General features: G+C 30.4%; 3 protein-coding genes across 7 annotated transcripts in view; 2 read left to right on the forward strand and 1 right to left on the reverse strand.

The window, feature by feature from the left end:
- Window positions 1-13,806, reverse strand: part of LOC123218405 (EEF1A lysine methyltransferase 1-like) — a 43,898-nt gene that overhangs the window by 18,028 nt on the left and 12,064 nt on the right. The window lies entirely within an intron of this gene.
- LOC123218395 (receptor-like protein 13) overlaps window positions 1-13,806 on the forward strand; it is a 51,014-nt gene that overhangs the window by 1,022 nt on the left and 36,186 nt on the right. The gene's annotated exons all lie outside the window — the stretch shown is intronic.
- On the forward strand, window positions 444-13,717 carry LOC123218331 (receptor-like protein 1). Of its 5 annotated transcripts, XM_044639754.1 has the most exons (6): window positions 534-697; window positions 1,337-1,483; window positions 3,192-3,338; window positions 4,050-4,133; window positions 4,362-5,485; window positions 11,808-13,717. In XM_044639754.1, the coding sequence occupies exons 5-6, from the start codon at window positions 4,873-4,875 to the stop codon at window positions 12,794-12,796; spliced, it is 1,602 nt and encodes a 533-aa protein (XP_044495689.1). In that variant the 5' UTR covers window positions 534-697; window positions 1,337-1,483; window positions 3,192-3,338; window positions 4,050-4,133; window positions 4,362-4,872; the 3' UTR covers window positions 12,797-13,717. The 5 variants fall into 5 exon arrangements, with proteins under 5 accessions (XP_044495718.1, XP_044495689.1, XP_044495701.1 ...); XM_044639783.1 differs by lacking the exons at window positions 1,337-1,483; window positions 11,808-13,717 and adding an exon at window positions 5,663-5,700 and having other exon boundaries at window positions 444-697; window positions 4,362-4,515; XM_044639766.1 differs by lacking the exon at window positions 3,192-3,338 and having other exon boundaries at window positions 535-697.

A 13,806-nucleotide genomic window follows, 5' to 3' on the forward strand; every position in this document is an offset into this window, starting at 1 on the left:
GTTTTTAATCATTAAATGAATAAAAAGCAATTATCCTTCATCTTTAATAGAAATATTTCTAAATAGTATTGATTTTGAAAGAATGTTTGTAGACGTCATATTTTCATTCTTTGTCTCTCGTAATGAAATCTCCTAAGTGGTTTGAAAGATTTGCAAATATTAGCTTTAATGAAATTAAGTGAATTAAATTAAAGTCTAATTCTTTTTTTATTATTTTTAATTCACTCTTGTTTTAACTATTCACAGAGTTGGTCTCTTTGAGTAACTTAGAAGGATTATATATGGGAGGAAATGAGATTAACAAAATTGTGTTCTCAAAAGGTATTGACGTTGACATAATTATTTTTAATAATTATAAAAAAAGACCAAATATAATAATCTAACATTTGTCATTATTTTCCCACATTTCTCCTTTATGAGATGCACAATGACACATAAGCACATGTATTGGATTTGAAAATGGTAGTTCTTACGCCGTTATAGGAACTTTTTCATGAGAAAACAATGAAAATAGTTGTGTTTGAATAGTTTCATGTTTACACAGGTGGCACAAGTTTGAGAAAGCTAAATAGGCTTTATCTAGTGAATGTGAGTATTAGTGATGGAAGCAGCCTCTTACAAACATTGGGCTCACTGCCATCCCTAAATTTTGTTGAACTCGAGTATTGTAACATTAGTGGAAGAGTTCCTATTCATGGTAAGCACATTAACATTGCCTTAAAAAAAACAAAATTTTCTTTAAATAATTCTCATATTTACTCAATAACTTCATTGAATTGTGTTCTACCTTATTAAAATAAATTGAAAAAACATTGAATTTTGCCTTTAAATGTGCATGTCATTTTTTTTCTAGTGGATATGTTAAATATTATATGCCCAATAAAAATAGTTTTTTGATACTTCATTAACAAGGATATTACAGTAAATGCAATCAAAACAGTTAATTTTAACAGAATTTAGGTTTTAAGATAAAACTTTTATAACTTATGCTATGTTACTTTTTTTTTTTCTAAAATAAGTGATCCTAAAATTATAATCTCTGTAATAAAAAATAAAAAAAAGTTTAAATTACAATTTTAACAATAATATAAAACATCAATCGGTTTTTATCATTTTAACTATAATTAAATTGTTAAATTCAAATTTATTTTAATCTATAATACTTTTTATTTATTATTATAATACAATTATTTTGGAATAATAATTAGAACCAATAATAATATAAAAAAAAAATAGCTGATAAATTTTTGTGATGACCATGTTCATATATACAAATTACAATTAGTTTATGAAATGTTTTTTGTATTTCCCTTACACATGTTTTTCCTTTGTGTAGAGTGGCCTTCATGGAAGAATTTAACAGATTTATCAATTCATTACTCTGTTTTTGATAATTACTTTTTTCATTTGCTTGGGGGTATAATTTCTCTTCAGTCTATTGATATTTCGAGTAGTAACCTCAACGACAATCTATTCGACCAAGGTTAGAATATAATTACAAATATTTTATTGTTATTACTACGTATGAATGAACTTGATTAATAAATTAAATTGCTTCTATTACAAAATCAAATGCACACATTATAATCTTCACAAGATAATGCTTTTTGAATAAATTAAGACATTACTTATTTATGGCCTATGCCTAAACTTAAAATAGAAAATTTTCAATTATTAATTTCAAATAATGTTACATATATAAATAAATTATTATTATATATTTCTGTACACATTAATTTATTCTCTAATATTATTCATTAATTATTTGATTATAATTTAAAAAACATTAATATTATTATTTATACTATAAAAATGATAATAATTTTTAATCTAGAATATTAGTTAATTCGATTATGGCTGTACCAAAGAGTCTATTAAGCGTCATGAGATTATTTCGTGTTTCATTAATTTATAGATTCTTTAAATGCATATTTTATTTTTCTCCTTTTTTACACTAATTAAACAGAAAAAAATTATGTCTGTTATTTTTCTATTAATTTAATTTTGTCTTATCCATAACATCAATAATTTTTTAATAAATTTTAATAGTGAGGGCATTACTGTAAATGTAATCAAGCAAGTAATACTAACATAAGTTGAAATGATTAATTCCCACCGAAGGTGTAATGAAATGATAGATTTCCACTTATTATATTTGAAAAAAAAAAACTATTTTTTCACTCATTTGTTAAATTTTTTTAAAAAATTATGTTAACTTTTTTGTAAAATTACTAAAAAATTAAAAATCTCTTAAGGTAAAAACACTTTATTCCCAAAATTTTATTAATTAATTTTATACACTAATTTATGTTAATTTCAATTAAAATAATGAAAAAATATTAATACAAATATAAATAAGAGTGTTAATGACGTATAATTATATGTTTATGAGTACATTATACATTTTGAATATGTTAGGAGTGTTAACAAAATTTGATGGAGGTTTGAAATTGAAACTAGTTTGGGGACATTTTAAAATTTCAATATAATATTCAATAGTTTCAAAATCAACAATTATACCCCCAGAATATGCAAAAAATAAGAGATATAAATGTTATATTGTAAACTATTAAGATTATATTTATTTTCAAAATATATGAGTGAAATTAATAATTTTCCAAATAAGATAGTAAAAATGTTCATTCACCCAATAAATTTTTAAACAATAACATTGATACTCCAAAATATACCTCTAACATAAGATAATATAAATAACTTTTAATGGTTAAAATTAACAGCTAACTTTAATAGATAAGTGAAAATTTGATTTTTTCAAATTTAATAGGTGAGAATTTGTCATTTCATCAAACTTTAGGTGGAAAATAGTCATTTGTACTTAACAGAATTTAGATGTTAAGTGCAATTTCAAACAAGCATTATTCTATTTAAAATAATAGCCCAAATAGAATAGAAAATTAATAAAAAAAATTACCTTCCAAACTATTAGATAAACTATCATGTTTTATTTTAATTTATATATTATCAATTAGTTTTTATCATTTTAACTATAAGTTGCTAATTTTATAATTTATTTTGATTTATGATTATCTTATAATTATTTATAATTATAAGAACCAATATTAATATAGAAAAAACTTGATAAACTTTTGAGATAACTATATTTATATACTATGTTAGTTTATAGAATGTCTTCTTTCTTTTTTCTTTTCACATTTTGTTTTTATGTGTAGGATTGCCTGTGTTCAAGAATTTGACACATTTATATATCTCTGGTACTGTTTTTCATATCAACTTTTTTCAAATGCTTGAGGACATGACTTCTCTTCAATCTATTATTATTTGGGATTGTAAGTTCGACAACACTACATTTAACCAAGGTTAGAACATATTTATAAAAAGTTTCTTGTTGTTACTGAGTACCCCAAACTCATACATTAACTTGAATAATATATCAAGTTGCTTCTAATACCATATCAAATGCATGCACACATTATCATCTTCACAAGATTAGGCTTTTTGAATAAATAAATTTAGACATTTCTTATATATGGCCTATGCTTAAACTTAAAATTAAAAACTTTTAAATATTAGTTTTGAATAATGTTACTTATATAAACAAATTATTTATACAAATTTCCATATATATATATATATATATATATATATATATATATATATATATATATATATATATATATATATATATATATTAATTTATAGTCAGTATTATTCATAATGATTTGATTATAATTTTAAAAAATAACATTTATGTTATCATTCATAATATTAATAATTACAACAATTTCTAATTTAGCATATTGATTAATTGGTTTGGGACATTCAATTAGTGTTATACTAAAGAGTCTATAAATTAAGCACCATGAGATTACTTGTCCCACAAATTAGGCCTTTTATTTGCTTAAAACATGAATTAATTTTCAGTTCCCCCTTCAATCAAGCACAACATATTAATAACTAGTTTTGTTCCTTTTTGGAATTCATATGCACGAAATGCCTGCAAATTAAAATTTTACTCTATGGTTGTGATTACTGATCATATCCCATATTTTTTTAATTAATGTTTGCAGATTTTCCCACTTTCAAGAATTTGAAATATTTAAGCATTTATTCTACTCATCTTCGGATGCACAGTGGATCATTTCTTGAGCGAGGTTAATCCTTCTCTTTATCTATTACAAGTTTAAGTAAGTTTTAGCATGCTGACTGTATAATTGTATTAAAAAATAAAAAGAAATACACATTGTCCTGTATATTAACGATTTTCCTATTAAAAGATTATAGTTAACTGTAAAGACTTGTGCACTAGAATTATAATTAAGCATACTGATTTATTGTCAAATTTCATCATTATAATTCCATTATGATACTTTTTATTTCAGGAATTTGTAACTCACTTCAACTACAGGTGTTACAAATTGTAGACAGTGATTTGTGGGGTAGCTTGCCTTGGTGCCTTGCAAACTTGACTTCCTTGAAGCATTTGATATCTCATCAAATCAATTTACTGAAGACATCTCTTTATCTCCTCTCAAGGTGCTAACATCTATCCAATACTTAAAACTTTCATACAATCATTTCCAAATTCCAATTTCCCTCGAACCATTTTTTAACCACTCAAAACTCAAGGCCCTCTATGGTGAGAATAATGAACTATATGTAGGAACTGAGTCACAATATCTGGCCCCAAAATTTCAATTAAACCACATCATATTACCTACATATGGATATAATGGTTCATTACCCAAATTCCTCTACAGTCAATATGACTTACAAGAAGTTGATCTATCCAACCTTAATTTGAAAGGAGAGTTTCCAGTTTGGTTATTAAACAATAATACCAACCTAAAAAAGCTTTATTTGGTGAATAATTCTCTTTCAGGACCTTTGCAAATGCCAATTCATTCTCACATGTCTTTGAAAGAATTAGATATCTCTATCAATTCCTTCTATGGGCATATTCCAATAAGAATTGGAGCTTATTTACCAATGCTACAAACTTTAAACATTTCTCGAAATGCTTTAAATGGTAGCATTCCCTCATCTTTTGGTGACATGAAATCATTAGAAAGTTTGGACTTGTCCCATAACTTATTGATTGGACAAATACCTTACCAAATTGCCATAGGTTGTTTCTCATTGCAATTCCTTGTATTGTCAAATAACAGCTTGCATGGTGAGATATTCCCAACAACTTTTAACTTGAAAAGCTTGTTAAAGTTACAATTGGATCGCAATAATTTCACTAGAAAAATCCCGGATGGCTTGTCTAAGTGCTCCTTGAAAGGGTTGTATATAAGTGGTAACCATCTTGTTGGCATGTTACCACGATGGTTAGGAAATATGCCAAATTTGAGAGATATTATATTGTCAAATAATCATCTTGAAGGTGCAATCCCTTTGGAGTTTTGTCAATTAGAAAAGCTTGAAGTATTAGACCTTTCAGAGAATAATATTACTGGGAGTTTACCATTTTGCTTTCCGCCTTTGTCAATTATACAAGTTCATTTTGTTAGTTCTGCTCTCTTCATGGCTTCATGCATGGTAACTGCAGCAGTTACCTTTTCATGGGATAATGGTAACTGCTTCATGCAGTTACTTCTTCATGGTTTAATGGTCTGTAACTCCCATGCCATAACTCCACAATTTGCGTAGCATTCTTGATGGTAGAATGCTTCTTCAGGCTATAAATAGGGTCCCTGGGTGAGCTTTTTCTACACTGAAAACATACACCATTCTATGAGAAAAAGAGATCACCTGGAAGACGAAAGTTTGCAACAATTTCCAGAGGATTATTCTGCATCAAATCGTCAAGCAATGGCTGGAGGTTAGTGTTTAATATTCCGCAATTAATTTTGGTTTCTGTCTTGCATACTCAATATATATGTGCTTAGATAGAGACCATATACATGATTCTAACATTTGGTATCAGAGCTTTTTTATGCCTCTGCCTTGCTTTGATGTGTTAAACATGCATATTTTTATAAAATCCCGAATTTCTTTAGAGAGAGAAAGTTGGCTGTTGGCATTTTTTGAATAAAAATTTTACTTAGATGAATTCTACATCAAAAACTGAGAATTTTGATATATGGAACGTCAAAATCAGAGTTCTGTAGGCTGATTTAGAGTGCAAAATGTATACGGGTCTGAAACCGGGTCTGTCGACCCGAATCTTGACCCGGCTAGAGGTCAGGGACGATCTTCAGATGACATGTCGTTTGCTTTTGGTTTCTACAGACGACATGTCATACGCATCACTTCTGTCTCTTTTGTTATGCACTGCCAGCCGACATGTCATTTGCATTCATCTCCAGTGGATGACATGTCGTTCATCTACTTTATTAAAATGTAAAATTTTTTTCAGTTTCGTGTCTTGAACCCAGGCCACAAGGTTCTGAGTGAGACACTTGCCGCTCAGCCAATTTCATTTTCGTTGAGAATTTGGGACATCGCACATTGTTATATGATTTAGTTTTCGTCTTCATGAATAATAACCTTGTTAGGGTTTAGTTTGAATATATTTTGGCCTTAATAAAATATATTTTTTTATAATATGTGATTGCCAAAATTATTATTATTAATTTTAATTGGATAATTTAAGTTTCATTTATCCAATTTTTAATGTTTATTAAATAATTTAATATTATTTATATGATTAATTTTATGCATAATTTTAGTTTAATTGAAATTATACTTTAAATAATTTCTTAAAGATTATATGCATAAAATTAGATGCCATGTGATTAGTATAATATTTGATTGATCATAGAGTAGCCACAGCATCTTTGATTATATCAAAGTTATACATTAAGTATCCTGAGATTACATTTAGTTATATGACATCAATTGTAATTAATTATGTAAGTATGATAAATCTTATCCCACAGGAATTTTTATTATATTTATGTGATTAATTAGGATGAAATAACAAATTATTTTTCTTAATCTACCCACAGGAATTAAGAAAAGGAATATAATTTGATAGTTTTATCATACGGTTTATATATATTTGTAGATAAACCTATTTAAATTAAAAACTTAGCCCACAGGCAGTTTTTATGTTATATGGTTTATATATTTAAAGCATGTTTATACATTGGTAGAACATGATATTAATTTTGATAGCTTCAAATTTAGTGACTTAAGCGTGTATGTTAATATTTATTTGCAGTTATTCAACCTGTGAATTTCTCTGATAATGTATGTGATGTTCCTATTTTGAGTGGCGACAATTATAAAATTTGGAAGGAGAGAATTCTTCTCCAATTAGGGTGTATGGACATTGATTATGCTATTAGGAAGGATGAACCACCTACAGCTACAGAAACTAGCACTCAGAATGAAATTGCCCTGTATGAACGTTGGGAGCGATCTAATCGCTTGAGTATGATGTTCATCAGGACACGCATATCTGCTAGTATTCGTGGTTCAATCCCTGAGTGTAATAATGTCAGGCAATTACTGAAGGCTATTGATGAACAGTTTGAGTCTTCAGATAAAGCACTTGCCAGCACTCTAATAACAAAGTTTACATCAATGAAGCTCACTAGTGTTAAAGGTGTGCGTGAGCACATCATGCAAATGAGGGATCTTGCGGCTCAACTTAAGGCTCTTGAGATTGAGATGTCTGAACCTTTCCTGGTGCATTTTATTCTAAATTCTCTTCCACAACAATACGGACCTTTCAAAATCTCTTATAACACACATAAGGAAAAATGGTCAATCAATGAACTTCTGACCATGTGTGTTCAAGAGGAAGGAAGGTTGTTGATTGAAAGGAATGAAAGTGCACATATGGTTATACAAGGGAAGAAGACGAAAAACCAAGCTAAGTATAAGGGAAATGATAAAATATTCAATCAGCCCGAATTTAAGAAAGAATCCAAATGTTTTTTCTGTAAAAAGAAAGGACATCTGAAAAAGGATTGCATTAAGTTTAAAGCTTGGCTTGAAAAGAAAGGTAATCCAATCTCACTTGTATGTTATGAATCTAATATGGTTGATGTTTGTCATAACACTTGGTGGATTGATTCTGGTTCTACAATCCATGTTTCAAATACCTTGCAGGGCTTTCTAAACCAAAGGAAGCCGATGGCCAGTGAACAAAGCATCTATTCAGGAAATAAGATGCGTTCACATGTGGAAGCGGTCGGAACATGCAGATTAGTTTTAGATTCTGGTTTTGTTTTGGATTTAGAACGAACCTTTTATATTCCAAGTTTCTCTAGAAACTTGATTTCTATTTCAAGACTTGTACCCTTTGGATTTTCCTTTACATTTAATGAAACTGCATTTAGTTTGATTTATAAATCTGCAGTTGTGGGAAATGGTACATTGTCTGATGGTTTGTTCCGAATTCATTTACAAAACAATGTTTCATTTAATTTGATGCATGTTCATGATAATGTTGGTATTAAAAGAAGTGTTATGAATGAAAATTCCTCTATATTGTGGCATCGGAGATTGGGACATATCTCCATAGAAAGAATTAAAAGGTTAATGAATGATGGAGTACTAGATACTCTAGATTTTACTGACTTTGATACTTGTGTGGATTGTATAAAGGGAAAACAAACCAACAAGTCAAAGAAAGGTGCCAAAAGGAGTTCAGACATATTAGAAATCATACATACAGATATTTGTTGTCCTGATATGGACGCTTATGGTCAAAAATACTTCATCTCATTTATTGATGATTATTCACGATACATGTATCTCTACATGCTCCATAACAAGAATGAAGCATTAGATGCCTTTAAGGTTTTCAAGGCAGAAGTAGAGAAACAATCTGGAAAACAAATTAAAATCGTGAGATCAGATAGAGGTGGAGAATATTATGGTAAATACACTCATGATGGACAAGCACCTGGTCCATTTGCAAGGTTTCTTGAAGAAAATGGGATTGTTGCCCAATACACTATGCCTGGTTCTCCGGACCAAAATGGTGTAGCAGAAAGAAGAAACCGAACTCTATTGGACATGGTGCGGAGTATGCTTAGCAGCTCCAATCTTCCTAAATCACTGTGGGTAGAAGCTCTTAAAACGGCAGTGTATATATTGAACCGAGTTCCAACCAAGGCTGTTTCTAAAACACCATTTGAGTTATTTAAAGGTTGGAAACCGAGTTTGCGACATATACGCGTTTGGGGATGCCCGTCTGAAGTAAGAGTTTATAATCCACATGAGAAGAAATTAGACCCAAAGACTATAAGTGGTTATTTCATTGGATATGCCGAAAAGTCTAAGGGTTATAGATTTTATTGTCCATCACATAGCACTAGAATAGTGGAATCTCGAAATGCAAAATTTCTTGAAAATGACTTAATTAGTGGGAGCGATCAATCTCAAGATTTAGTTTTTGAGAAAGATCATTCAGATACTCAACCACCCATTTCGAGTAATAGATTGGTTGTTATTTACAACACCCCTCAAGTTCAAATGGATGTTGAACAACCAATCAATGAAGTTCCACAAGTTGCTGATAATACTCTAGTAGATCAAACTGTTCAACAACCTTTAGATATTGTTGAACCACCAGTTGTACACTCTACTCCACAAGAGGATAATGTTACAACATTAAGAAGATCAACTAGAATGAAGAAATCAGCTATTTCTAGTGATTATATAGTGTATTTACAAGAAATTGACCATAATTTAGGAGCTGAAGATGATCCTGTTACGTTTTCACAAGCAATGGATTGCAGTAAATCTATTTTGTGGTACAATAACATTGAAAGATATAAAGCAAGACTCGTTGCTAAGGGTTTCACTCAAAAGGAGGGAATCGATTATACAGAGACCTTTTCTCCTGTATCTAAGAAAGATTCTTTCCGTATTATAATGGCATTAGTAGCGCATTTTGACTTAGAACTGCATCAAATGGATGTGAAAACGGCATTCCTCAATGGAGATTTAGAGGAAGAGGTATATATGAAACAACCTGAAGGATTCTCCTCTAGTGATGGTGAGCAATTGGTGTGCAAGTTTAGGAAGTCCATATATGGATTGAAACAAGCATCCCGTCAATGGTATTTGAAATTCCATGAGGTTATCTCTTTATTCGGTTTTGAAGAGAATATCATGGATCAATGTATATACCAGAAGGTCAGTGGGAGTAAAATTTGTTTCCTTGTTCTATATGTGGATGATATATTACTTGCAACCAATGATAAAGGATTGCTTTATGAGGTGAAACAATTTCTCTCTAAAAACTTTGATATGAAAGATATGGGTGAGGCGTCTTATGTCATTGGCATTAAGATTCATAGGGACAGACCTCAAGGCATACTAGGTCTATCTCAAGAAACCTATATCAATAAAGTTTTAGAGAGATTTCGGATGAAAGATTGTTCACCAAGTATAGTACCAATTGTGAAGGGTGATAAGTTCAATTTGAACCAATGCCCTAAAAATGAACTTGAAAAGGAACAAATACAGAATATTCCCTATGCTTCAGCTGTTGGAAGCCTTATGTATGCTCAGGTTTGCACAAGACCTGACATTACATTTGCTGTTGGGATATTAGGAAGATATCAGAGTAACCCAGGTATAGACCACTGGAGAGCTGCAAAGAAAGTGATGCGGTACCTTCAAGGGACCAAAGAATACATGCTTATATATAAACGGACTGATAATTTAGAGGTAGTTGGTTACTCCGATTCGGATTTTGCCAGTTGTGTTGATTCAAGAAAATCAACATCTGGATATATTTTCTTGTTTGCCGGCGGAGCCATATCTTGGAGGAGTGCTAAGCAGTCATTGATTGCTACATCTACCATGGAGGCTGAGTTCGTTTCTTGTTTTGAGGCTACATCACATGGTGTATGGTTGAAGAGTTTCATATCTAGGCTTAGGATTGTGGATTCTATTTCTAAGCCGATAAAAATTTATTGTGACAATTCAGCTGCTGTTTTCTTGGCTAAAAATAATAAAAGTAGTAGTCGAAGTAAACATATCGACATTAAGTATTTAGCTATTAAGGAACGTGTAAAAGAAAACAAAGTGGTCATTGAACACGTCAGCACTGAATTGATGATTGCCGATCCTTTGACAAAAGGCATGCCACCAAAAAGTTTTAAGGATCATGTAGAGCGAATGGGAGTTGGTCTCATGTTGTAATTGTGATGGGAGTGAGTTCCATCATGTGATTTGATGTATATACATTTTCTATAATAAAATTATTCAGTTTTTTCAATTGATTAAATTTTCTCATTTTATGTGCACATTTTGGTTGAGAAAATAATCAAATTTGGACCTAGAATAAACATAAGGTTTATTCATTAAGATATAGAGGAATGAATACATCGTGATATATGGAAGATAATACTCGTTCTTAGAGGACTTATCGTCATGATTCGTGTATTTTATTTCTTTACTTCAGTATGTGGATTGATGGGTTACAGACCAAGTGGGAGAATGTTAGTTCTGCTCTCTTCATGGCTTCATGCATGGTAACTGCAGCAGTTACCTTTTCATGGGATAATGGTAACTGCTTCATGCAGTTACTTCTTCATGGTTTAATGGTCTGTAACTCCCATGCCATAACTCCACAATTTGCGTAGCATTCTTGATGGTAGAATGCTTCTTCAGGCTATAAATAGGGTCCCTGGGTGAGCTTTTTCTACACTGAAAACATACACCATTCTATGAGAAAAAGAGATCACCTGGAAGACGAAAGTTTGCAACAATTTCCAGAGGATTATTCTGCATCAAATCGTCAAGCAATGGCTGGAGGTTAGTGTTTAATATTCCGCAATTAATTTTGGTTTCTGTCTTGCATACTCAATATATATGTGCTTAGATAGAGACCATATACATGATTCTAACACATTTGTCAAGAAATAAGTTACAGGGACAGCTGAGTGATGGATTCTCTAATAGTTCTTCCTTAATAACATTAGATATTGGATATAATCACTTTGAAAACAACATTCCATATTGGATTGATAAGCTTTCCAATTTGACTTATCTTATCTTGAGCAATAACAATTTTCAAGGTGAAGTGCCAATCAACTTGTGCAAGTTAGGACGATTACAATTGATAGATCTTTCTCATAACAAGCTTTCTGGGAGTATCCCTCATTGCTTAAAAATTGCAATAGTAAGAGTTGCCTCTTATTCCTCACTTGATTTTACTAGGCCTCAAATTGACCCACCTAATGTTGTTACATCTCCAACGGAAACTGCAATGAGAAAAGAAAAAAGTATAGAGTTTACAACAAAGACCAAATCTTACTCTTACCAAGGAAGAATCCTCTCCTACATGTCTGGTATTGATCTTTCCAATAATAAGTTTGTTGGAATCCATGCACTTAATCTCTCTTACAACAATTTGACGGGACCAATCCCATCAACGTTTTCAAATCTCAAGCAGATTGAGAGTTTGGATCTTTCATATAACAATTTGAATGGAAAAATCCCTCCTCAAATTGTTGAACTAAATAATTTGGCTGTTTTCAATGTGGCCTATAATAATTTATCTAGCCAAACTCCTGACAGGATTTTTCAATTTGGGACATTCGAAGAAGGTAGTTATGAGGGAAATCCACTTCTCTGTGGACAACCATTGCCCAAAACTTACAATGCAATTGAATCACCATCATTGATGCCCAAAGCTTCAAGTAATAGTGAAGGAGATAATAATATCATTGATATGGATATCTTCTATATAAGTTTTGTAGTTTCTTATATAATTGTTCTCTTAGCAATTGTTGCAATTTTGTACATAAATCCTTATTGGCGTCATACATGGTTTTATTTTGTTAAGTTGTGCATAACATCCTGCTACTATTTTATTGTAGATCATCTCCCTAAGTGATTTGGTGATGAAAAATTAGTTGGATTTTATGTACTTGTATATCTTGCAAATTTGCTTTGTTTTGATTTGCTCTTCATATCTTAAATCATTCTATCTATATTAAAAGTGCCAACCTATTTTTCCTTGATTTTACCATCATTTTGAAGAGAGCTATGAAATTATATGCTGCCAGTTATTTTGTTAACATGTATTAAACTTGTAATTAGAAACGTAACTAACTGTTGTAGGGGCTTATATGTCATTATATAGCAAGGCCAAAATAGTTATTTTGGTGGTAAGATATTTTATTAACCCTTGGTATATAAACCAAGGTTATTCATCTAGATAGAATTCAAGATAATTCTACTTGGTTGTTCATCTCTTTTTTTTATTTGTTAGGATTTATTATACATTGACAAAACTCTCCAGTTTTCTTCAATCTTGAGCAAGTTTCAGTGAGTTTTGTGATTGTTTTGTATTTAAGCAATTGCGGTTACTTTTCTTGTATAGATCGAAGCTTTTTTTGTATTATAAGTTGTAATACCTTGTTATTATAATGGATTCGATTAGAACATCTCCTCTTTGCCTTGGATTAGAAAGCATGAACCGAGTAAATATCATGTTACATTATTTTCACATTGTTGATATTTTCTTGTTATTACTTGTTTCCAAAATCTAATTGTATTGATCTTTGTATTATAAAAACCAACACAGATCTTCAAAGTTCATTTGTGGCAAGGCTTTGGGGAAGATATCAACGATTTGAAGAGACAAGAGCCTGTAAATTAAAGAAATAATATCTCCCTTTATTTTGTCTTTGATGAAATAACGACCTATCTCTACATGTTTTGTTCTATCTATGTAGAGGATTTTTGTAATATTTATTGATGTTTGATTATTACAATACATCTTTATGAATTTAACTACAAGAATTTTAATTCATTGGTGTGATAAGTTAGAAGCTAGACATTGCATCCTACTATTATTTTTGACTTTATTACCATAAGACTTTGAATAGAGTGTTTCAATGA

This window comes from Mangifera indica, chromosome 1 (assembly GCF_011075055.1).
Source record: "Mangifera indica cultivar Alphonso chromosome 1, CATAS_Mindica_2.1, whole genome shotgun sequence".
Lineage (NCBI taxonomy): Eukaryota > Viridiplantae > Streptophyta > Magnoliopsida > Sapindales > Anacardiaceae > Mangifera > Mangifera indica.

Excerpts from the sequence above, each read along its gene's own strand:
- LOC123218331 (XM_044639754.1), top strand. The coding sequence starts at position 4,873 with ATGCCAATTCATTCTCACATGTCTTTGAAAGAATTAGATATCTCTATC. Across the intron at positions 5,486-11,807 it reads TTTGTCAATTATACAAGTTC|ATTTGTCAAGAAATAAGTTA; the intron begins ATTTTGTTAGTT and ends TGATTCTAACAC.